The sequence below is a fragment of the Camelina sativa genome, chromosome 5 (genome assembly GCF_000633955.1).
Source record: "Camelina sativa cultivar DH55 chromosome 5, Cs, whole genome shotgun sequence".
In the NCBI taxonomy this organism is placed as follows: Eukaryota; Viridiplantae; Streptophyta; class Magnoliopsida; order Brassicales; family Brassicaceae; genus Camelina; species Camelina sativa.
In genome coordinates this window covers 33,883,828-33,908,493 of record NC_025689.1, presented here as the reverse complement: position 1 = coordinate 33,908,493, position 24,666 = coordinate 33,883,828, and the positions used below count along the sequence as shown (strand labels likewise).

The 24,666-nt window shown below is 31.1% G+C and overlaps 5 protein-coding genes and 1 long non-coding RNA gene across 10 annotated transcripts; 3 read left to right on the top strand and 3 right to left on the bottom strand.

Annotated features, from left to right (window-relative positions):
* LOC104788471 (abscisic acid receptor PYL9-like) lies at positions 4,033-5,333 on the top strand. The gene is made up of 3 exons (XM_010514230.2): positions 4,033-4,377; positions 4,493-4,708; positions 4,835-5,333. The coding sequence occupies exons 1-3, from the start codon at positions 4,228-4,230 to the stop codon at positions 5,036-5,038; spliced, it is 570 nt and encodes a 189-aa protein (XP_010512532.1). The 5' UTR covers positions 4,033-4,227; the 3' UTR covers positions 5,039-5,333.
* LOC104788470 lies at positions 5,540-7,398 on the bottom strand. 4 transcript variants are annotated; one of them, XR_768301.2, is made up of 4 exons: positions 7,238-7,398; positions 6,916-7,036; positions 6,024-6,625; positions 5,540-5,821 (listed from the first exon to the last, which is right to left on the bottom strand). It is a non-coding gene; the product is annotated as an uncharacterized LOC104788470 (long non-coding RNA). The 4 variants fall into 4 exon arrangements; XR_768300.2 differs by lacking the exon at positions 5,540-5,821 and adding an exon at positions 5,828-5,935; XR_768302.2 differs by lacking the exon at positions 5,540-5,821 and having other exon boundaries at positions 5,859-6,133; positions 6,236-6,625.
* LOC104699722 (transcription factor CPC) lies at positions 9,629-10,560 on the top strand. 2 transcript variants are annotated; one of them, XM_010514227.2, is made up of 3 exons: positions 9,629-9,839; positions 9,912-9,999; positions 10,278-10,560. In XM_010514227.2, exons 1-3 carry the CDS (start codon positions 9,779-9,781, stop codon positions 10,372-10,374), a joined length of 246 nt encoding a protein of 81 aa, XP_010512529.1. In that variant the 5' UTR covers positions 9,629-9,778; the 3' UTR covers positions 10,375-10,560. The 2 variants fall into 2 exon arrangements, with proteins under 2 accessions (XP_010512529.1, XP_010512530.1); XM_010514228.2 differs by having other exon boundaries at positions 9,634-9,833.
* LOC104788468 (probable WRKY transcription factor 46) lies at positions 13,020-14,316 on the top strand. Its single transcript, XM_010514226.2, has 3 exons — positions 13,020-13,320; positions 13,411-13,548; positions 13,680-14,316. Exons 1-3 carry the CDS (start codon positions 13,028-13,030, stop codon positions 14,179-14,181), a joined length of 933 nt encoding a protein of 310 aa, XP_010512528.1. The 5' UTR covers positions 13,020-13,027; the 3' UTR covers positions 14,182-14,316.
* On the bottom strand, positions 18,127-21,649 carry LOC104788467 (protein ENHANCED DISEASE RESISTANCE 4-like). The gene is made up of 6 exons (XM_010514225.2): positions 21,378-21,649; positions 21,090-21,245; positions 18,908-20,903; positions 18,759-18,819; positions 18,450-18,673; positions 18,127-18,345 (listed from the first exon to the last, which is right to left on the bottom strand). The coding sequence occupies exons 2-6, from the start codon at positions 21,202-21,204 to the stop codon at positions 18,291-18,293; spliced, it is 2,451 nt and encodes an 816-aa protein (XP_010512527.1). The 5' UTR covers positions 21,205-21,245; positions 21,378-21,649; the 3' UTR covers positions 18,127-18,290.
* LOC104788466 lies at positions 23,755-24,415 on the bottom strand. Its single transcript, XM_010514224.1, has one exon. It carries the CDS (start codon positions 24,358-24,360, stop codon positions 23,920-23,922), a length of 441 nt encoding a protein of 146 aa, XP_010512526.1. The 5' UTR covers positions 24,361-24,415; the 3' UTR covers positions 23,755-23,919.

The following is a 24,666-nucleotide window of genomic DNA, read 5'->3' as shown; positions in this document are numbered from 1 at the left end:
GGGGGGGGGGGGGGGGAATAATATGGTCGGTAAAGATTTCCAAGTATAATGGATATGTCATATGTCACACTCGATTAAAATGTGTTATCTAGATATATATAACCAAAAGATAATAGAAAATAGTTGTATATCTGAAAGAGGAAGACTCTAGATTGGAACCTTTTGATGATAATTTCAGTCTCTCCTTATTAGTCCACTTGGCAATGCAATTTTAACAAAAAAAAAAATTATATTAAAACACAAATTTAAAACAATTAATTTTCACATTTAACTCACATAATATAAAACTGAAATCTTTATAGCTTCTCCCTATAAATTATGCATTAACTTTATTTCTCCACTAAGTTGTATTAATCAATTGTATTAAAACAAAACAATAAATTAGAATTGTAACTCTCATTTTTCTAAATGTAATTTTTCATCATTTCTCTTCCTATAAATACTCATTATCTTATTCTCTTAGTCTATCACTCTTTCATTCTCTCATCTTCTTCCACTACTCCCAAATCTCTTTTTTGTTTTGTATTTTTTTTGTTATTGGTGTTGTATGGGTTATAAAAAATCAAATCAAATATCAAAAGCTTAGTTTTAGAGTTTGTATGATATGTATATCTTATATATTTATTTTAATCTTTTAAAATGTTTATCTCCATTTTCTATTTTATATTAACATCTTATAAGTCATTATTTTCATACTTCCTTACAATATTCACCACATAATAAGATCATAAAGTTGAAATGATCCATATGTAATTATCTATTATGTCTCTGGTATCACATATTCATGTATAATTATCCATTTATCCATTTATAAAGACTATTTTGTTTTGTGATCCAATTGTTAAATCTGCAGAGATCAATATAATATATATATATATTTATATTTTGAGGTTTTTCAAAACAAAAAGAACATAATTAAACAATTGGTTTTTTGTGTCTTTAATCAAAATAAAAAATGATCCAAAAAACAAAACATATTCAACTGGAACTTAAATATAAAAATAAAATATAATTTTAAAAATATCATTTCACTAAATTCTCTAAAGATGAAACCATTAGTATGAAATCTAGCACTATAAATTAAATTGATGAGTGAAAACCAAAAAAATATAAGTTATCCTTGGGATTTTAAAAATTATTGAGATTGAAGAATTCATATAATTTTATAAGAAAACTAATTTAGTTTGTCACTTAAAAAGTAATATTTTTTATTTTGAAATATTATGTGTAAGTGTTGAGTTTATATCAACAAACAACCAAATCATGTGAATTTTGATTCAGCCACTTGGTATTCCTTTTATTTTAGGTTATAAAAAATTAAAATATTTATTTATAATTAAAGACATGTAACTCCATTTAACTCAAATGTAACTCCTATCCAATAATTGTACATTAATTCATTCCTCCTACTAACTTATTATCTTTCAAGAGAAATTTATTTTGGTTAAATTTTAATATTTTTTATTTATTTTGGTTGGCTAAACTTATATTCATATTTTGGTTGGCTAAATTAATATATTTCTCATGTAAAATTATTGTTTATAATATATTTCTCATTTCAAAGTTTAAAGCAATATAATATATATATAAAAGTAAGGTTTTGGTCTCTCCTTATTGGTTGATTTTCATTTAATGTTTTCTAATTTTTTTTTTTTTTTTTTTTCTAATTGCTTTAAACAATATTTAAGATCCAATAAACACAATACATTTAACTCACACATTAAAATAAAATTATAACTGAAAATAAAATAAATTATGCATTAATCATATTCTACCACTCAATTCTATTCAAACACAATAAATTACTATTGTAACTCCATAGTTCTAAATGTAACTTCCATCATTTTTTATCATATAAATAAGCATTCTCTCAATCTATCATTCTCTCATATTGACATTCTTTTACTATCTCATTTTCACATTCTCTCATTCTCTTCTACAATACCTCAAATCATTTTTCGTTTTTTTTTTTGTTATTTTTGATTTCTTATTTTTGTTGTATGGGTTGTAAAAAAAAAGAAATATCATTGTAAATTGTTAATGCTAAATTTTAATTTTAGAGACTACATGATATATATTTTACATTGTTCTTATTTTAAAAGATTTATCTCCTTTATCTAATTTGGATTATTATCTTATAAGTAATCATTCTCTCTTCCTCTCCCACCAATATCAAATGTTGTTATATCTCATATGTGTTGTAAGAGTTTGATTCTATATTTTAATTTAGAAAGTATTATATATATATAGATATTACATTGTTCTATTTTTTAAAGATTCATCTCCATTATCTAATTTGGATTACCATCTTATAGTAAACATTCTCTCCTCCTCTCCTACCAATATCAAATGTTGTTATATCTCATATGTGTTGTAACTTGTAAGAGTTTGATTCTATATTTTAATGTAGAAAGTATTATATATATTTAACATTGTTTTCAATTTTTATTTTATTTATATAAAAAAATATTTCTTTTATATTTCTTGCCTTTCTAATCTATTCATATTTATTTTTTAAATTTGCATAGTTAAATTTAAATTCACATATGTTGGTTTTAACAAAACAATCAACTTTATTTGAGAATTAGATGTTCCTATTCATTTTTAAACGATCAATGTGTAACATATAAGCATTTTGTCTTGCAATCACAAGTTCCATTTCCATTGCTTAACTCCATGGTTAAACTATAATATATGTTGTCCTATTTGTAGGAATAACAACATACTTATTTAATTTATTTAAAAGAGCAGATGATTAAACGAAATAAACATTTCTCCAAATTTTATAATTCAATCAGTGAGTGTACTTATTACTTTGAAAAACTTTTACATTGAAGTTCATAAAATCATATAAGAAAACTAAAATACTATATCACTTCAAATTTGGAAGGAAACACTTGGTATTCCTTTATAAAATAGTCAAGACACATATAAAAATTTATTAATATTTAACTCACTTTAAAGACATTAAAGGTCATTTAACTCAAAAATAACTTCTATCCAATAATTTCATACATTCCTCCCACAAATAAAAATATATATATATATATGTTCAAGATTGTATTTAAATATTACATAATTTTTTAGTTAGCTAAATTTATAGTCACATATATACAATATATATACATAAGAATTTATATTACTTATTAACACCATAATTCGACCCATTATTTGCTTAACTCAATATTGGTTTCAAAGCCAACTAAAGAAAAACAAAAACGATCTTATTGATATTAGACCACAACATGGGCATACAAACATAATCACTTACACGAAAGATATTTTTAAAAAAATAACTTATTATTGCAACATCAACGTATGAAGGGTTTACATAAGCAGTTAATTAAAAAATCTATAATACAATAAATGTATTAGAAACAATATCTGTCAATGATAAGATTGGATCCTCAAAAGCAAGAAACAACATCTTCATAATTCATAAAAAGTAAACGCCACAATTATACACATCTGAACGAAATGTATAAACATATAGTGTATAAATAAAAGTGACGACAAAGCCCGTATATGCCTAATTAAAACGAAATAATACAAAAGAGAAAATGAAAAAGACCAAAAAAACAAGAAAGTGCCAACTACACCACAATCCACGCGTTGCGTGGGGAAGCATCTAGTGACAAATAATATTGTACTTAATAGTAACATGAATTAATTTGAAAGAAAGGTAGGTTAAAAAACCTTAGCAAGCTTTCTGATTACGACGTCTAATTTTAAAAATAAACCTTAGCAAGCTTTCTGATCATTGATGGTTTGATATATTATCAAATAAATCGTTATAGTTGCATGTGAACATATAAATTTTTTAAAAGATAATGGGCAAACAAAACATAAAGTAAAGAACACACTTATGACCTAACTCACCCGAGACCTAAAAAAAAAAAATAAGCAAAGTACAATAATGTTGATCTTATGAAGATATGTTCGAATATGCGAATAAATTGGACCAACGTACACTACATACATATTAAAATAATTGGATTTTAAAAATAAAAATTCGAGGGAATATGAGAAGATGACGACGCTAACTCAATTCCTTTTGCAACGTCGAAACCCCAAAACCCAATCCTTATCTCTCTCTCGCAGTCTCTTCGTCAAGTCTCTGGAATCATCGAATCTTTTCTTGAGTTTTTTTTATAGTCCTTACGTATCAGTTAACATTTTCTTGAATTTTCTATAAAGAAAACAACATATCGATCTGAAAAAAAGAATATGAATTCGACGATGGAGGCCGGAGTTGGAGGCGGTGGTGCGGCAGTGGCGACGGAGTTTCTGCAGATTCGGTTGAACCACAGGCACGATCCAAAGGAGAATCAGTGCTCATCCGTGCTCGTCAAGCATATCAAAGCCCCTGTTCATCTCGTAAGTCTCTGTTTTGGATTGATGCGATTGGAGTTGTTGTGTAGTCTCTGTAGTGTTTGTGATTATTGAATAGAAAAGCTTGATTCTTTTTTTTATTGAATATGTCGTTATATAGGTGTGGTCTCTGGTGAGGAGATTCGATCAGCCACAGAAGTATAAGCCCTTTGTGAGTAGGTGTGTGATGAAAGGTGATGTTGGAATCGGCTCTGTTCGAGAGGTTGACGTTAAGTCTGGCCTCCCTGCTACCACTAGCACCGAACGGTTGGAGCTTTTGAACGACGACGACCACATTCTTGGTATCAAAATCCTTGGTGGTGATCACAGGCTTAAGGCAGGTTTTTGCGCATCTTTCTATGAACTATATTAAACCTCTTGGTCCATGTGTTTTTGTAGTGAGATAAGGCAGAGTCATAGATAGATTCAATATTCTAATCGGATACATGTGTTTTTCTTGTAGAACTACTCCTCAGTTGTTACAGTACATCCAGAGGTAATTGATGGTAGAGCTGGCACTATGGTGATCGAGTCATTCGTGGTGGATGTACCAGAAGGGAACACCAGAGACGAGACTTGTTACTTCGTGGAAGCTCTTATACGATGCAATCTCAAATCTTTGTCCAATGTTTGCGAGAGAATGGCTGCTGATCTGGACAGGATTTGACTAAGATTACTTCTTCCTAAAACCGTAGGATAATTAAGCAACATTGGCTATTATTATGTGACAACCTTTTTTTGTTGGCTTCGGGTCTTCCTTTGTATGTATATATAGTCGAAGAGCGCATATTACCATTGAGTGTGGTCGTGTGGACCAGTCGTAAACCTCTAGTACTCCTTTAGGACAGCTTCATGTCTGATTCTTCCATTCGAGTCTGGTTGTGTAATCTATTATAAACAGTAGCTGTAAATTACTAGGAATGTATCATGTATGTATATTGTAAATTTAATCATTCGACCAAGCAATGAGTCAAATTTTGTTTATGGGAGATAAATATTTTATTTGAAGAATTGGGTTAATTACTACATTTTTAGTGTCTAGGGAAATTCTATTGAAAAGAATCGAAGGAACTAAAATAAACATGGAGTTTGATGGTACGAATTCTCAACCAAATTACATACAAACTTCAAACGGTTATTTGCAATTGTGATTTGTGTTATTCTGCCATTTTAGTGATGAATATTAAATACAAAAGATTTAAGGGTTTTATAGTTACAGTAACTTAACAAGTACTAGTGTCATGGCCCGAACGCACGACCTAATTAAACATGGTGAATTTTAACATAAAAAATAAATAATATTTCTTTGTCTTCTTTCATCAAACAATCATCTTTATCTTCTAATATGATTCTCAGTCTCATCGCGGCCGACCGACCTCATGCTCTCCATCTCCAACAGAGTTAAATCATCCACCGAGTGTTTAAATTTCAGCAAAGGTGTTATTAAAACCTAAATCAATTCAGCTCATTCACATAATCAAACCAAATAATGAACACATCCATGTTGGATACTAAGTTGGGGATTATCAGTAACCACTTTAGGTTCACAAATTGGAAACTGGTTCTAAAGAAATGAAGCAGAATACTCATGATCTAAAAGACCAATTTCAACATAAAGATACATAAGAGAGAGGGTTTCAACGAAATGGAACCTTGCCAGTCACGCATTCCACAAGCTTAGATAGAGAAAAGCCTCTTCAATATCACACAAAATTGAACTTGCTCTGAGTTCTCCTTACCAGAAAACGGTAAAGCTACAAAACTTCAAAATAAATCTTATACTCACTAAGACTCACCCAATTAAAAGCCACTTTAAATAAGGGAAACAAAAACAAAGGAGAGAGATCGTTGCTGAATTTGTAACCTTGACAATAAGCTTAGGGTAGACATCATCTCACTTTGGAGCTGTCCTTTTGGTCTTTTTTCTATTACCTTCAGCGATCAAATCAATACCCTGCAAACACGACCATTCAGTCTCAGAATCAAACCTTGTAAGCTTACATGTCAATCTCAAACCAAACTAAGAGAGATGAATCATTCACACTCTAACCCGAGGCTTAAATGTCAGAAGAAAACCTATCCATGTTCCAAATTTACTATACAACTACATAAATGACATAAAACACCCAAAATTCCTTGAAACTTCAGTAGCAAACTAAAGAACTTGTAGAAGAAACGAAGATTGGAAGACAGAGGAAGGGAGAAGTGTCATTGTGGTCCGGTGTTGTGGTGCTGGAACCGCCAACCATGTAAACTGAAAGATTTTGAAATAGAAAACACTTCAATAACAGACTACAAACACTTGGATAACAGACTAAATAAAATTAAAGTTATGAATCTGTTTTATATAATGCAAGTTCTTTATCAAACTTGTTCCTGTTGTTAAAATATAAACAGAGAATTTGAGGAGACATAGATATTGATTGATTAAGCAATGTTGAACAAAATATACCAGAAATCAGAGTTCGTAAATTGCAAGAAGAAGAGATATGTGATTGATGAAACCCTACAATCAGAACATGTAAGAACTTAAAAAAAAATTACCCGGAAAAGTTGGAGGAAACCGGAAATAGGAAAGGAAGAGATACTGAAGCTTTTGTATGATATCATGTTGTGGGAATCGTGGTCGTGCGGGAGTCGAAGCAGTTGTTGAAGAGAAGTAATCCTTTTGTGTCGTAATTTTTATATAAGGAATACAAACAGAAGAAGAAAGCTATTAGAAACCTAAATCAATTTGATTGAATACAAACAGAATTACAGAAGAAGAAAGCTTTTAAAACCTATATCATAAGAAAATCGATTGAATACAAATAGAAGAAGAAGCTATTAAAACCCTAAATTCAGAATAGAGGTTTAGTTCTAGTACCCGATTAAAGGAAGCAGAAAGAGGGATGAGAAAAGGAAGAGATTGAGAGCTTTTGTATGAAATCAGCTTGTTGTTCCATAATTGAGCGAATTAAGGCGAAGTGGAGATCGTGGGAGAAGAGGTGTAGCAGTTTTAATCTTTTGTATTTTATTTTTTATGTCGCAAAAGTAAAATAAATGTTTTTTTTTTCTTTTAAAATGAAATTTGTTAAGCAAAATTAAAATTGTGAAAGATGATAATTTGAGACTTAAAACAGGTGTCAGATGGAGAGAGCGACAGTTAATTGAGAATTTACTTGTGACTTATAGAATAAGGATATAGTTTACAGTTACTTTACAAGTATGTATACAGTTTCTTTTTACAGCCTCTTGAGTATTAAAGTTCATACACAAAAATATTTGTAAGGAAAAAACTAGAAAATTACGCCAAAGGTCAGTTTAAGTTCTGACTGAAGAAGATCATCCGCAAATGTTTTCTTTGCTAATCCGATCCTTATTAATCATCTCCAAAGGTTTTCATGACTTAATTTTTGAGCATGAGAAATAAATAGTTTTAGGTGCCGGACCCAAAATAATGTACTTGTTAGGATTCTCCACCTTATTCTTTAGCCCCACCCCAAACTCACTAGTTTAGTTACACCCATACGTTAAAAAAAAAGAATACAAGGTAATTAGAATATTTCGTATTTGTGACCATGTCCTTTCTTTTTTGTCGATATATATATATATATATATATATATATTTTTTTTTTTTTTTACTTTAAATTTTCGATAATATTAATAAGTATTGTTACAAGGCTTAAAGCCCAAAAAGCACGCAGGCCCAATACTACAGTAATGAAAAAAGGAAGAGACAGCTTACCTTTGCGATTAAGGAAGGGAGATAATGAAGAACGTTTACCCTGACTGGGAGGGAATGCGAGGGGACGAAGACACCCAACAACACTAGGAGGGTTGGAATAAGGCAAACCAGGTACACAGAAGAGAATCCCCCGGGTTATTGGAGCTTCGTGTCACTGAGAGAGGATTGAGACGAGCCCTGAGAATTAGCTGAATCTCCTTGATGATAAGTTGAAATGGCCTGGAGATTCCGGTATGAATTCGAAGGTTCCTTTCCTTCGAATTAAGTAGTTGAAATAAATAATCTAACATATTAATTATTAATTAATTATTAATTAATATGTTATTAAGTAGTTGTCGATATATATTAATTATTAAGTAGTTGAAATAAATAATCTAACATAGTACTATACCGGTAACATCAACTTAATGATCATTGTAAATAATTTGAAAATGGCGAACACCTAACCCGGTACTATCATCATCGATTCATCATAAATAGTTTGTCGATGACAATTTTTTTTTTGTTTTTTTTTTATCGATGAAAACTCATGGTCCTGAATTCCTGATGCGAACTTATAATAGGATGACATTCTGTCTCAGACTCTCATCTATGTGACCATCTAATAAGTAATAAGTGTCCACTTGATCATTTTGGAGGCTGTATAATGGCTCATTTTAATCATAAATGATAAGTTTATTTGATATATATATATATATATATATATATATATATATATGTATAGAAAATTTTGAACCACAAATTACCATAGTTTAGCACTATATATACTGTATTGCTAAAGAAAAAAAATCTGGGGAAACTTTATAGAACTCTGTTTATATCATTGATTTGTTTCGTGCCACATTAGACTAATATGGTCAAATCGAATTTATTGATTGATTAAAAAATGTTACATTTCTAATGGAGAAGCTAAGAATGTAAATCTATATTAATCATAGATTACTTATAATAAGAAATTTACCTTCAGGTAGAAAATAGACTAGATAAAAAATTCGACCAAATTAAGATTTTTAAATTAAAGAAATCTTGATTAATAATATTAAGATTTTTAAATTAAAGAAATCTTGATTAATAATATATAACACATTTTGAAATAAAATACCATCTTTATGCATTGCTGTGAAATTATATTCTCGAAATTTTTAAAAGCGATGCATGTATCAAGTTTATGAGAGGAAACTACTAACTAAGAAGGAAAAAAGATTAAAACTATACTTTTAGAAAAATATGATGTCTCTGTAATACAGAAAAATGATTAAATTATTGTGACTTTCCAAAATCCACATTTTTCCATTGTAGAGAAAGCTTTCGTTATAACACCTATATATTGAATCAAGGTTGTTGCCTGTAAATTACAACTAATCTTGTTGTTAGTTATAACTAATCTTCACTCAATAAATCTAAATTATTAATAACCTTGTTGTATTGATTCATAATATCACACCAAGACAAGCGAGCTAAAAAAATAAAAACATATTAGTACGTAAGTCGACAACTGTGACCTAATGGTCATGGTCCAGTCCAAGGATTTAATTTCCCACCTTCCCTCTATATATCCTTTGTAACGCGCACAAGGAAGCTATTATATATTTCAGTTTTGGTATATCTTTTCTTTATATACACATGTCTTGAACAACTCCACAACGAGCAACGACAAGTTAATTTCCCGACAAGCCGGAAATGGATAACCGTCGGTGGATTCATAGAAAGACGACCTATGCGTCTCGTTCCGAAGGTTTACGTACGTTTTCTCTTCTTTTTTTGGTAAATTTTTCTCTTTATTCGAAGCCTAATATATCGTTTGTGTTGGCAGAGGTGACTAGCATCGAGTGGAAGGCTGTGACTATGTCAGAAGAAGAAGAAGATCTCATTTTTCGGATGTATAAACTTGTTGGTGACAGGTTAATTAAATTATCTCTGTGCATGTGCTCAGTGCTCATCTCCTCACTGTTTCATTTGTTTTCATCCAAAGTTTTTTTTTTTTTTAATCTAATGTTAAATTATATTCAAAAGAAAAATAAACATTTTTACATAGAAATAGTTTCAAAACATTTCAAATCAAAAGAGTTTCATATTAATAAAATCTTGCTTCAAACCAAAAGTTATGTATTGTTTGTAAGCATGTATTTAAAAAGGGCTAGTTTCGTGATTAACTAATAATATAGCACGTGGCGATTAGGTGGTCGTTGATAGCCGGCAGGATCCCGGGGCGTACGCCGGAGGTGATAGAGAGGTACTGGCTTATGAAACACGGCTTCTCTTTTGCAAACTTATGAAGACAAGTTTAGTTAATAAACGATCAGTGAAGTTTGTGTTTCTATATCTTCCAAGGAAGACAAAAATAAAAACATTCTTATTTCTTGTTTAATCGCTCGTGTTTTCATGAAGTATAATTAAAATTGTAGTTGAAAATTGTTTATTATTATGACGCACTTTATGTTTCAGAAGAACTCAGACGTACATATTATATATACAGTATATGATTATGAGGAATATTTCACAAAACCAAGTTTTAATTCAAAACCACAACTTTTAGGTTTCAAAACCACTAATTCGATAGTTTGATTTTTTTTCTGTCTTCTGATATGTTGGAATTTTAGGGTTTGTGTGGTAAAGGACATTTTCGATTTTGAAGTTCTAGTTCTCTACTTCATTTTTTATTTTTTTATACTGCAATTAGATTTTAAGGAAACAGAGAGACTTCAAAAGAAAAAGGAAAAAAAAATCGAGATTTAAAAAACTTGCTTTTTTCAAGCCCAATAATTAGCAAATTTATACACTGTTTGCATTTTGGATCAATAAATTTCATGTCATCCTGAATTTTAGCTCTGTGTCTTATCTTCTTTTAGGTTAATGTAATTAATTGTCTTACTCCGAACAAGTGAAACTAAACGCTGGGTTATTGATAATTTTCTTTGTTGTAATTGTATTTGATATTATCTCTTTCATGTTAATAAAGTAAAGTACGACGTTATAAAAAAATATATATATATCTGTCTTATGTCAACTGTTTTTAGTTTTCATCACCTGTATTTTTCGAAGAGTAAAAAGATTCTATAACGACAGAAAAAATATTTCAAAAAATTAAATGACACTGAAAAGTCTGATCCGACTTTATTAGATAAGGACGAAACTAATAATGAACATACGATGATGTTTCCCCACTTGGGTTACTCCATTTGTTGGGTTACTCCATTTACCGTGCGTGACCCCGCTTTAGAACCTTTGAGAACCTTTGAATATCAATGATTCATTCATTATATACAAATTACGATTATGAAAGTTATGTAAAATTTTTTATTAGAGTCTACATCGAAACTGGTTAGGATTCGGATTAGCGAGTTACGATCTAGGTTCTACATGCATTATGATGGATTTAGTATCTACGTACTCTTTCGGTTCAACGTACGCTACTAGGATAGATCTTGTATGGACAATCTTTTTGTTATTTTTTTGGAAATGAAAGGATTTTATAACAATCTATAATACTCAAGCATATCATATAACAATTCCTTAGAGTATAACAAACGTTGGATTATTAGAAATTTATGTTAATAATACGAAATTGGCAATACCATGGGATTTGGAATAGGCCAATAAGAAGCATAACAAAATCGATAAAGAGAACGAGACAATTGCATTATGACCTACGCGGCTCCTTCCTTTTTTTTTTTTTTAACTACCAGTCTACAAAAGAGAAAGAAGCAAGTTCATCATGTCATTTTCTACGCGCACTAAATTTTAAATAACTTCGTCTTCGCCGAAACTTCCTTATTTTCCATAAATCATATCTATAAAATGAACAAGAAAAAACTACATCATTATACATTCTGGTATATATATATATATCACTGCCGTGTTATATACTTTATCACAAAGGCTTTAACTTTGTTCGAGGGTATGAGTTAGGGATAAAGCCTTTTAATTGAACGACACATATATAATTGTATACGACACATATATGGATTAGTCTGAAAATTCTATGTACACGAGTCACAAGATGATACAAGTTCTTTTAGTTTTGAAAGCGTAATCGTTGCTAAAATAGTCCCCATCACATATTGTACGTAGAACGTTAAATAATTGAATCTACAAGCTTATCAACGTATGATCCAGTTATACTTGATACTCTAATTTTCTAAACAGCTTATGATCTATAGAGGTCAAAAGTTTCCCATGGATGATGGATGTTTTTAGTGCAAACGCGTATTGAGTATCGACCGATATATATCAGAGTGTAAAATAGTTTTTTACGCATTAAACATTAAAGCATGATTATCTTTTTTTTGTATCATTGACAAAGAAAAGTCTTGTGCACGCCAATGTCATTTCTTAGACATTTTACTTATTTTATATAAGATCTTTCTATCTTTAAAGTTTAAACTATGCTACAATCAATTTCTACCATAGTTAATTAAGCTCCACCCGCACTGATTAGCAGCACCTAAGCACTCGGTCACTAACAGGTAACAACAATTTAAATAAGAATAAGGTAGTATAAGTATATATATTCCGTAGATTAATACAAGAATAGATGATATCATTAGTCCTCATCGAACATTTATGGTATACCATTAAAAAGGTTTTATAGTAAAAGGATTCTAGATCACATGACACTATGGGTCAAAACATCATCATCACAACGTTAGTTATATCACTTTATCGCCAATAACATATGAACACGTACGTCACTATCAATCCATCGTGTGAACGAGAAACCTAATCTATATAAAAGACTTTAATTCTTCATATACTTTTTAGGCAATCACAAATGTTATATTTTAGATTGGCATTTGTCTTTGCCCTTTTGTCAATTTCTTTCCAACTTCTTTTTCTTTTCCACACACCTTCTTGCCTAAGCTTTTACGATTAAAAAATAAATAAACAAACAAACACAATAAAATCAGAGACACACATCATATTATATATATGACAAAGCTCATATCTCATCAAATTCACCAAAGCTTCTCTAATATGAAAATGAAGGAAGAGACGCTGATGGAAGAAAAACGTGTGATTAAAGAGCTGGAGCAAGGGAAAGAGTTAGTGAATCGGTTGATGAACAATTTGAAAAACCCTTCTTCTAAAGAATCAAACATGCGTTTGATCTCTGGAATCCTCCGTTCTTACGAAAATTCAATAGTTATGATGAGTCTTGATCAGAAAACTCTTAAGAGAAGCCCCGAGACCAAGAGAATGGATCCGAGTAACAACAAGAAGAGGTAAAAGTAACTAATGAGAGATTATAATTTGTGTTTTAGGACACTTGTCGTCTGATTGTCTTTTCTTGTTTATTAATTCTTGATCTGCAGAAGAACCTCGGATAAGAAGACGTCCAAGAAAGTTAAGGTTTGTGTTGGAAGAGAACAAGAAGGAACTTCTCAACTTGATGATGGTTTTTGCTGGAGAAAATATGGTCAGAAAGATATTCACGGATCCAAGAACCCTAGGTTTATCATTATATATCATTACAATCATATCTTTCTAAGCATTACAATATTTTTAATAATATAATGTTTGATTTTGTGTGGACATTGCCAAATTTTGAAAATTAATTTACTTTGTTTTGTTTATAATACAGAGGATATTATAGATGTACACATCGATTCACACGAGGGTGTTTAGCGGTGAAGCAAGTACAAAAATCAGATGCAGACCCTTCGTGTTACGAAGTCAAGTACTTAGAGGGTCACACATGTAACGGCAATTTACTATCAACCACCAAACACTCTGTTTCTTTGTTTAAAGAAGAAGAACGAAACATAGTACCTAAGCTACATCATGTTACAGAGCAACCCGAAGATATAAGCAAACATATGAAATCTGAAGAATTGATGTTAAGTCTCGATGACTTGGAAAACAAGAAGGAGATTTTCAGAACGTTTTCATTTTCAAATCCCGAGACTGAGAACACTACTGGCTGGAAAAATCTGATGGAGAATTTTTCTCCTACAACAACATCAGAATCTGGAATCACCAACGAGTTGATATCTGCTTCTGTTGCAAATTCACCGACCGATGATTCGTGTTTCTCTTCTTTGAAAAATATTCTCGATTTAAGTTATGATTGGTCTTTGATGTAATCTAAGTAGCTCTGATTTTGTAACAGTAGATTTCTTTGCTTCTTCCTCAAACCATAGGATCGTAAAGCTATTTTAGTTATAACTGAATGAAAAAATTTGAATATATATCTTAAACTTAATAGAAAATTTGAAACCTATACTAAATTTTTTAAGTCTTTGAAATGTATTTTATCTATTGATCTGAATGACTATTTTATCCTCAATTACAAAATAATTAAAACTAAATAAAATATAATTAAATTAATTCAATTGAAAAAATTATTTTTAAAAACATAGTGAGATATTCAGAATTTTGCTAAATTTTTTTTTTAAATGATGAATTAATTTATTATATATAAATTAATATTAATCAATAACTAAAAAAATAAATTAAGATAAAATAAATAAAATATGCCCATAATTAATAATTAATTAAACATTAAAAAGATAAACACAAAATAATTAAATTAATTTATGTTAGACAATTATTTGAAAAAATCACTGTTTATAAAATTAGATAATGAAAAAATTTAGATAATGATGAAGTAGTTTATTATGGAAAATATTAATCAAAAAAGAAAATTAAAATTCAGATAAAGAAATAAAAATGTGGTTTTATAAAACATAAACAATACAAAAAAAAAAAATCACAGTTTAGACAAAATCATTATTATATAAAAATTACAATAAAAAATTAGTTAGAATTATTCTTTTTCCATTGATGTTTAGTAAATTTTTTTAGATAATATTAGTTTTAAATAAATATATAATTCACTAATAATTCTTTAAATTTTTTCATTTAATAATTTTTTTTGAAAAATAATTATATATTTTAATTTATTCGGAAAATTATTAAGTTTAATAAAATAATAAAAAATTATGAGCATTTAGAAAAAAAATCAACAGTTCAAAAAAATCGATTATGTAACAAATCAATTAACAAAAAACTAAATCGACTTTTTTAATATAAGTCAGCAAAGAAAAAACATAAATCAGAAAGAATAAAATATAAGTCGACAGTTCAAAAAGTCAATCACATTAATAAGTCAACTTAAAATGAAATAAGTCTACTAAAACCAAACAAATCGACATGAAAAAATATAAGTCCTCAAACAAAACAAATAAGTCAACATCATCAAAAGTCGACTATGTAAAAAAACAATCAAACAAAAAAAAGTCAACAATTTTAAAATAAATAGATGGAAAAATAAATAAGTCGACAAAAATTAAACTTAAGTCAACCATTCAAAATATCGACCTTATTAATAAATCAATGTAGAATATAATAAATTAACAATGAATAAACAAATAAACAGGAAAAATAATAAATCGATGAACAAAAAAAATATGTCAACAGTTAAAAAATCGACTATGTTATAAATCCACTAGGGGTCAACTGTTCTAATATAAGTCAATGACAAAGATAATTAAGTTAATAGAAGTAAAAAAACAAATAATTGTTCAAAAAGTCGATATTATAAATAAATCAACAATGATTAAAATAATTCTAAAAAATAAATTTAAATCAAAATAATATCAACAAAAATATTAAAATTCTTTTTCTTTATTCACAATTTTAAGATAAAAATTGATTTATTTAATCATTATTTAAAATGCAATAAATATATTTTGTTATAATTTATATTTATTAATAATTTATTCCGAATTTAAAAATTTTAAAAAGTAATTTATCTTTAAATTTGAATTATTTTAAATTTAAATTTAGTTTTATTGTTTTTTATTTTTATTTAATTGTTAAAATAATTTTTTGATAAAAAGGGTATATCTGTCCATTTTCATTTCAATGTGTAGTTTTCAAATAATTATAATATAGAGTGTAATTTTCAAATTTCTTTAAAAATTTAGTATATTCTTAAAAATGTCCCTAACTGAATGGAAAATTTTGAATACATTCCTTAATTTTAGTAGGAAATTTGAAATATATACTAAATTTTTTAAATATTTGAAATGTACCTTATATATTGCACAAAATGACTATTTTATCTTTAATTAAAAATATATATAATATAACTAAATTAATTCATTTGACAAAATTATTTCTAAAACATTGTGTAAACTAGATATTCAAAATTTTGCTAAATTTTTTTAGAAAATGATGATTTAATTTATTATATATAATATTAATCAATAACTAAAAAATTAAAATTCTAAAATAAATAAAATATGCCCTTAAGTAATAATTAAAATATCTAGTGTTAAAATTATTCTTTTTGGATTTATGTTTAGTAAAATTTCAGATAATATTAGTTTTCAATATATATACAATTCACTAATAATTCTTTAATTTTTTTCATTCAAGAAATTTTTTTGAAAATAAATATATATTTCGATATATTAAATATTTTAATTCGAATATTTTACTGAAAACTCAATAGAGTCATTTCTGCTTTTATCATCTCATACTGTTCAATCTATCTAGAGAGAAAATGGAAGAGATCTAGAGAAAATGGAAGAGACCGAGAGAGACCTAGAGAGAACGAAAACACGACAAGGGAAGATCTTGACTTCTTGAGAAGAAGAAGATGAAATTGTGAAGAAAGAGAGACATCATGGAAGATTGATATTTTTAACAAAAAAAAAAAAAGATTCTTAATTCTTACATGTTGGAGTTTGGAGAGGGAGAGAGAGAGGGCTGGGAACAAAATTTTATAGAGACGAGGATGACTTCTTTTTTTTCTGTTTTTTGTCGTCTAGACGAGGATGGCTTCTTTTTGAGTGATGTGTTGCATAAATTGGGAACCCTCGCTCGTTAGGGTTACTACAGCTTTTAAATATTGCATATGGTTCCATATATATGTGTGTATATGAGTGGCATGAGCAACTTATAAAATCACCTCCACTTTGTTTCATTAAACATGTTTTGTGCATGGCTTGGTCAATAGGAGTTAGCTATTTCCTTCCTTCTTTTTTATAAATCTTATCACGGAACCCACCACAACTATAAAATGAAATCAACGTTGTATATATAGTCATCGAACAAACTTTTCAAACTTAGTGTTATATTTTAGTTCTGAGATGAGACCGACTAAAATATACGAACAAGAAAATAAAAATCAAAGAAAAAACTTACGCTTGATCAGCTGTTCTCCAAAAAGTCTCATCATCATCTTACAAATTTAAAATTAAACTTAATTAGTATAAAATTAAACAAAATTATATGTTAGGGCAAAAGAGAGAAAGAAGTGAAGAGAGATAGAAGAGGAAAGAGAAAACAGAATGGACCGAGAGAAAGAAAAGGGAAAAGATCTAGAGAAACCTAGAGAGAACAAAAACACGACAAGGGAAGAACTTGAGAAGACGAATAATAAATTGGGAAGAAAGAGAGAGAGATCATGGAAAATTGACATTTTTAACAATAAACAAAACAAAAAACAAAAAAAGATTCTTATTTCTTACATGTTGGAGTTCGGAGAGGGAGAGCGAGAGAGAGGGCTGGGAAAAAAATGTTATGGCTTTTTTCTTTTTTTGTCGTCTAGATGGTGAGTAGTGCGTTGCATATATATTGGGAATCCTCGCTCGCCTCTGTGTTATAGCTACTTAACTTTCTATTTTTTCTTTTTTGGAGTGTACTAGAGTGAAACATATCGGGAAGGGTTACTACAGCTTTTAAATATTGCATATGGTTCCATATATATGTTTGTATATGAGTGGCATGAGCAACTTATAAAATCACCTCCACTTTGTTTCATTAAACATGTTTTGTGCATGGCTTGGTCAATAGGAGTTAGCTATTTCCTTCCTTCTTTTTCATAAATCTTATCACGGAACCCACCACAACTATAAAATGAAATCAACGTTGTATATATAGTCATCGAGTAAACTTTCCATACTTATTAGTGTTATATTTTAGTCCTGCCAGACTGTGAGATGAGACCGACTAAATAAGTACTATTAGTTGGGTATAATCCCGGCAGCTGAGTCCGTAATAGCAAATTTTGATTGGAATAGTCCATAATTAAAATTAAAAATTAAAAACCCTTGGAAGAAAATATACCAATTTTTCTAAATAAATACATACATAAAGCTCTCTAAAATTTTCGGAGTACAGTATGAATAAACAAAGATATTCATTCAGTTTAAATACATCTCTCTCCTCTTATCTTCTTCCTTCACGTTGCTCTTTTTGGAAGTCTCATCCCAAACCCACGTTTCAATTTCTCAATTCTGGAGGACCATCAACAGCAAACCAACCAGATCACGTGTAAATTTTCTTGTGAAGCAACAACAAATTAAATAGTGTGATGTAATAAAAAAAAAAGATGTCTTACGTTGGGGCAAGTTTCCCGAGGCAATCGAGCTCTTCACCGGTGTCTTCATCTATGACTCTACCCGTAATGTCAACAATGTAGGATCTATCTCTGTCTGGAGGAAGTCCTCTACCCGCAAGCAAGTCCAAATCTTTACGGTGAAGCTCTCTTCCGTTTACAAACACTCCCGTTGTTCCACCTGAGCAGTTCTCTGGCATTGTGTAATTCATCTCTTCTATGAATGGCTGCAAACAAAACAGATGATTTTTACTTTTCATAACTTGTTAACTGTGACATGAAGCAATATAAAAAATGCATGCAATTATTTACCGGTAATATTCCAAGACCTGGACCTCCCATTACTCCCCAGAATCCAGCTCTGTAATCATACCTAGAAATGTCCCCAAAACTCATCAACAACAAAAAGAGTCATGAAGAAGATGATTCATGGCATCTAAAAAAACTCAACAATATTTTACCAGTAGTTTCCTGGCTGAATGGCTCCGGCTTGCTTCTCTGCTTTTCTCAGCAGACGTTCTGTTAAAAGATGTCCATTTATAGAAACATTGCTTTTGTTCCCTTCATCATTATTATTAATAGATTTTGTCAGATCCTTGAAGCTTTTCTTCACAATGCTCGCGAATCCGCTCTTCTTGGCTCTTTGCTGCTGATCTTTAGATACTCCACTGTTGTTATGATTCTGAGAGTAATCGTTGAAGTTAACTTCCATCTCACTTGCAAGTGAAACCTCTTTCATGGAGTTTTGTCTCATAGCCGTCGTCTTGCTCTGTGTGACCCTGTCGTGTTCTGAACGAGAGCTACGGCTGCCTGCTCCAGACCGGTCGTGATTGATCGATGAGTAATCAACGTAGTTATCGTGAAGAGGAGAATCTTGAGCTTGAGCTAGTGGCTTAGCTGTTAGACTGTCTGAGCTTAGCTCCCCCTCGGAAAGACTAGCGGAATGAGAATGAACATGTTGCATATCTGTAGACGACTTGTCTGAAATCAATCCAGGAAGATCTCTTGGTTCATCATCCAACGAATGAAACACATAACCGAGAAGATCATAGTCATCGGAAGTGTAATCAGCAGCTACACGAGCTTCTCCTTGTCTTGTTGAAGCTGTGTTTGTTGACAGAACGAATTTGTTATTAACAACAGATAAATCTATCAAACATGAGCAAGCTCCGCATCTCACTTTCTGCTGTTTCTTTGTACCACCAGCCTCTGGTTTCTTTGGCAATTGTAGAAGCTCGAAGCAGTTTTGACAAGTTATAAATGGAGCACCACCAGCCAAAGGACGGATATGACGAGAGCCGCCTGGTAACACAACTCTAGGTGGACGTATCCGTGAAAGAGAGTCCATTTGAGTATCAGTGAAGTTACTAGGCCATCTGCCATGAGGCTGTTGTAGACCACGAGAAGCGTAAGTTCTAGGATTATGCGGTGGAGCAAAACCCATAACGTTCTCATGAGGATAAAAACCGGCGTTATAGGGTGCATCAGGGATCACCGGTGCTGAACCTCGCCAGTATTTATTCTCATAACAGTGGTAACAAGAGCAAGATGAGTTATGAAAAGGCCCGTTGTTTTGCTGTGGGTATGCGTCAAAAAGATCATGACTGTTGTTATTATTACCAACATATTGTCCCGAGTAGTAAGGATGAGATGGTTGCAGCGGATGAGGACCTCTTCCATGCATCTGGAACCTGTGAGGGTCTCCAAAAGAGGGATGCATCAGACTATGAGGGGCTTCACTATTGTTGTTGTAAGGAAATTGCGGTTCGGTATGTTGATGGTAATAAGAAGGACCTCCAACAGCGTGATTACCCAAACTGTGAAACCTCATAGGAGGCCCCTTGTTCAACAACCCTGTGGAAGACAAAGATTCTTTAGGTTTCTCACCAGGCACATTGCAAGACTGAACAAGCTGTTCTTTGAGCTTTTCCAACTGTCTCAGAAGACCAGCTCGGTCTTGTTCGATTGCTTCATTGCTCTGATCTTTCAAATGTTTCTGGAACTCACGGACTGAATCTGGAAAGTAGTTGTTGGCTGAAGAAGAAGAAGGGCCTTCATCACAAGGGTACTTTGAAGTGGTGGATAATCTATTGATGACGACACTATCAGAATCACATCTCTTGGTTGTTCTTTTCCTAAACTGATCCAAACCCGAGTCTTGTCTCCCTGATTGAGATTTGGGGTCATCTTTTTTATCCACTAGTATACTAGATCTGTCACCTTCTCCTTTCGAACAACAAGGATGATCAGTCTCAACAGCAAGTACTGGAACATTTTGCTGGTGTCTCAAAGAAGATGGAACAACATCAGAGTCAGATGAAGTTTCATCACTAGAATCCACAATGGCTTTCTCCTCAGGGGAACTAGTGGAGTTAACTGAAACTGGTTTTTTGGCTCCATGTTCCACGGACTTGTCTGAAACAGAATCTGCTTCAGCTTCACGCTCCTTGATTTTGGCTGTATGTGAAAGAAAACAAAGTCTCGTTCAGAGTAAAGCAAATAAAGAAAGAAGCCACTTAATAATTCGAATCAACCAAAAACCAGATCAGAAGCTAATATAATAAACCAACAAAATCAAGAATTAAAGTCTCTACACTCATTCTACCAAAAAGCATTAAAAGAGAGAGCATAACATTAACATACCACGAAGAACGGTGAAGCAGCCACCGCACTGGAAAAAGGGGGAATCTTCAGGCTCTGATAAGAGATTCTCGCACTTGGGGCAACGAACTAGCCTTACTTTGGTAGACTCGGTCATTTATTATTATTTATGAAATTAAACGAACCCAGAAAACGAGTCTGATAAAAGAAAAAATTATAACACAGAAATCAGAAAGAGAAGAAGACCAACCCAGAGAAATAGAACGACTTCAAAAGTAAAGGGAACAGATTTAGAAAAAAGAGTGAGAGAGAGAAAAAAAAAAACTGAACCTTTGAGGCTCAGAGCTATGTTTCTTGATTGGGTTTAGGCTTCTGCTACTCGATCCCTTCTTGATTTTCTTGGGAAAACCAAAACCAAACCGGAAGAAGTGAAATATATGTCTCTTTCTCTCTCTCTAGTTTATGTATATAGTTTTGGTTTAATACTTCTCTCTTTCTCTCTCGTTGAGTTCGAAGTTTGGTCTTTTGTTGGGAGAAAATCTCTGGTCTTGTGTTTTATGCTTTTGTTTCTCTGCCAATATTTCGCTCCTTTTCACACGGCACAGATACGCTAAATGAAGAAGGAAAAAAAAATAACATCTCTTGGAAAAGAAACGACGCCGTATTTACATTTTTTTTACCCAAACTTACATTTATTGAAAACGTCGGCGTTTTTTACAGTGAGCGTTTACTACTTATTAGTACAGTAGTTGGGTTGTTTTCATTATGGTTCCCTCTCTGATCCGAGTGAGCTGTGACGCAACCAACCACAGTGGTCAGATTCGTATATCAAAACTCCGTATTATTTTTATTTTTTTTGCTAACGGCGACACTCTCAGTTCCGTCTGATTCTCTTACGTTATTTTAGCGTTTATGCTGACGTGGACTTATTGTTTGAAAAATATAATACAAAATGGTTTGTTTTGGTTATATTTTGTTACATGGTTCATTATCTTATTATTTTAGTGGGTTATTATCATTATGGATAAAAAGACCAACAACAGCACCAAAATCAAGAATTTACCAAATTACAAAGAAAGTTTGAGAGTGGGGGAATTTAAAAAAACTTTTGCTTTTTTGCTTTTACTTTTTATAACAACCATATATACTTACTTACATAATAGTAATAATAGCTTTTCTTTATAGCTTCTATATATGTCAGCGAGCGACCACTGATGTAAAAAAAGGAAAAGCAGGGTTTTGGCCTTTGTTAAAAGATGTGACAGACTAAAAAGATTAATATAGCATTCATAAATTACAAGAAAACAAAAAAAAAATATATATATATATGAGATACATGGCAAACTTAAACAAAAAAAGAAAAGAGAGGAATTATTCGTAAATCAGAAAAAAAAAAAAAAAAGGTCAAAGAAGAAGACGAACGTTAAGTTAAAAGTGGTCCATGTGTATGTTAAGGTGGAACCCAGTGCCACACCAAACGAGAGACCCACCCCCATCGAAGAAGCTTCACCACATTTTCTCGTGTGTTTCTTTTGACTGTCTTCTAACTCTCTTTTTCTTTTGTTTTTCTCTGACTTTTACTTTTAAGAAATTGGATCTTATCTTTACTTACTACTAAGTACAGTACTAATCACATATAAAAAAAAAAAAAAAACAGAAAACAAAAAAAAAGCAATTCTGGTGGAGCATTTTACAGACATGTGATATTCTTAATCCCTTTACTTTGATATTAACAAAATTGCTTCTTTGGGTAATTAATACAAACCTATTAAATTTACAAAAATGTGGAGCCCCATTAAAAAGATCTCTGAAGTTGATGGAGAACCATGGAAACCAGCTTTTTTTAGACAACCAAATTGGTAATGGATTATGCAATAATAGCCTATGTTGGTCTATTTCGCATATTTACTTCTATACTTTCTTGTGAATTCACTGTGATGTATTCCTTTTATTTTTCTTTTCTTTCTTCAGCAGCCTTTGAACTCAATTATGACGATGTGAATTGTAGTGCGATAAATACCCCCTCGATGTTATTAATATAAGTGTTCACTGTTTTAAATATACTATTGTTCATTTGCATCAGATAATACAATATGGTACGTCATATATACTGTATAGATGAACAGATGGAAATGGAATTCATAAGTTGTAACGATTTGGTATAAAGAATCGACCTTTTGAAGATGCTCGTTGAGATCTTTAAGCTTTAATACTAGTTTTTTTTTATAGAGGAAGCATATCATGTTGTAACGGCTAAAACTATAACTTAACAAGAAAAAGGTAAATTGTAACGGGAAGCTTTAATTCTGTTCAAAAATTTGATCATACAGATGGGCCATAATTAAGAATAGCCCATAGACCAAATTACAAATTTACTAAGTTCCCAAAACAGTTGACTGAGTCAATCATTTGCATCATTGCATGTTAGAATATTGTCAAAACATGAAATTTATACACATTGCTTCACATGTTTTGTCCTTTGTTTTTATTCACTTATGTTTTTCTAACCAAGTTTCTCACATGTTTTTTTCCTCTGACACTTCCTGTACTGTTAGCACTTAGCAGTTAGCATAAATGGCAATTGCCAAACGAACCCTATATGTATTATTCTATCGTTATATTTCCCAACGTAAACGTAACGTTGATTGCATGTTGATCCACGTTTCACTCTAACATGCCTATACGTTTCAGAGCTTCCAATATATGATATTATGGTATTAAACCCACCAATTACTACTGGATCAGTAAAGATGTATATCCCGTTTTACATTACAATTTATTCGATTAAATTTCAAATTAACACATGAACAAGTAATTATATCTTAAGAAAGAGCGAGCAAGATCTTGCAAAAAAAGAAAAGAGAAAGGAAAATCACATTTTCGAAGAACCAGATCTTGTTGTAGGAATCCTTATCCCAGAGAGGATCCGACAAAACAAATTCTTCTTCTTCTTCTTGTGATTATCGACGACGGTTTCGGCGTTTTTCGACCTCTTCTTCCACCACTTGGTCTGAAAGACACCCCACAATAATTTACTAGCCGTGGAATTAGAGGAGCAGCACAGATCCACGACGGTGCTAGCCGCGCGATTCGACTTTTCCCCAAGATCGGACGGCGTTCGAGAAGAACAAAACATTTTTCCGGTGCCGGCGAGAGAAGGGATAGACATGAAATGGCGTTCGATGATGTGAGTAAGAGAGACGAGCTCGTAGGAATCATAGAGTGGACTTCCACAATCCCATAGTATACGATCATTATGATCATCCTCGACAACCATAATATTATTCGTTTTCTCTGTGGTGGTGTGTTTCATGAATGATGTGTGTGTTTCTCGATGTAGATTTCTGACAGTGAGTGTGTGTGTGTCTTTTTTTTAATGTAAAGTGTTTTAATGTTTTTGTTTTCTTCCTCTAGTTTTTGTTTATCTTGGTCGTATGGTCTTATAACATCCGAGCTGGCGTGATTTCACTGATTTGTTTCTGTTTCTGACGTTTTGTCAACACTACATAAAATTTCTATAAATTAATACTCTATAAATTAATAAATTTTGCTAGTCTCAAGTCAAACCAGTGTAAAAATAACAAAATTCGATAAGATAATAAGATAATTTTTTTTTTTG

Coding starts and splice junctions, on each gene's coding strand:
- LOC104788471 (XM_010514230.2), top strand. CDS start 4,228: ATGAATTCGACGATGGAGGCCGGAGTTGGAGGCGGTGGTGCGGCAGTG. Junction 4,378..4,492: donor TCAAAGCCCCTGTTCATCTC/GTAAGTCTCTGT, acceptor GTCGTTATATAG/GTGTGGTCTCTGGTGAGGAG. Junction 4,709..4,834: donor GTGGTGATCACAGGCTTAAG/GCAGGTTTTTGC, acceptor TTTTTCTTGTAG/AACTACTCCTCAGTTGTTAC.
- LOC104699722 (XM_010514227.2), top strand. CDS start 9,779: ATGGATAACCGTCGGTGGATTCATAGAAAGACGACCTATGCGTCTCGT. Junction 9,840..9,911: donor GTCTCGTTCCGAAGGTTTAC/GTACGTTTTCTC, acceptor TTGTGTTGGCAG/AGGTGACTAGCATCGAGTGG. Junction 10,000..10,277: donor TATAAACTTGTTGGTGACAG/GTTAATTAAATT, acceptor CGTGGCGATTAG/GTGGTCGTTGATAGCCGGCA.
- LOC104788468 (XM_010514226.2), top strand. CDS start 13,028: ATGACAAAGCTCATATCTCATCAAATTCACCAAAGCTTCTCTAATATG. Junction 13,321..13,410: donor CCGAGTAACAACAAGAAGAG/GTAAAAGTAACT, acceptor CTTGATCTGCAG/AAGAACCTCGGATAAGAAGA. Junction 13,549..13,679: donor CACGGATCCAAGAACCCTAG/GTTTATCATTAT, acceptor TTTATAATACAG/AGGATATTATAGATGTACAC.
- LOC104788467 (XM_010514225.2), bottom strand. CDS start 21,204: ATGACCGAGTCTACCAAAGTAAGGCTAGTTCGTTGCCCCAAGTGCGAG. Junction 18,674..18,758: donor CAGGTCTTGGAATATTACCG/GTAAATAATTGC, acceptor TTTTGTTTGCAG/CCATTCATAGAAGAGATGAA. Junction 18,346..18,449: donor CTCGGGAAACTTGCCCCAAC/GTAAGACATCTT, acceptor ATGGTCCTCCAG/AATTGAGAAATTGAAACGTG.
- LOC104788466 (XM_010514224.1), bottom strand. CDS start 24,360: ATGAAACACACCACCACAGAGAAAACGAATAATATTATGGTTGTCGAG.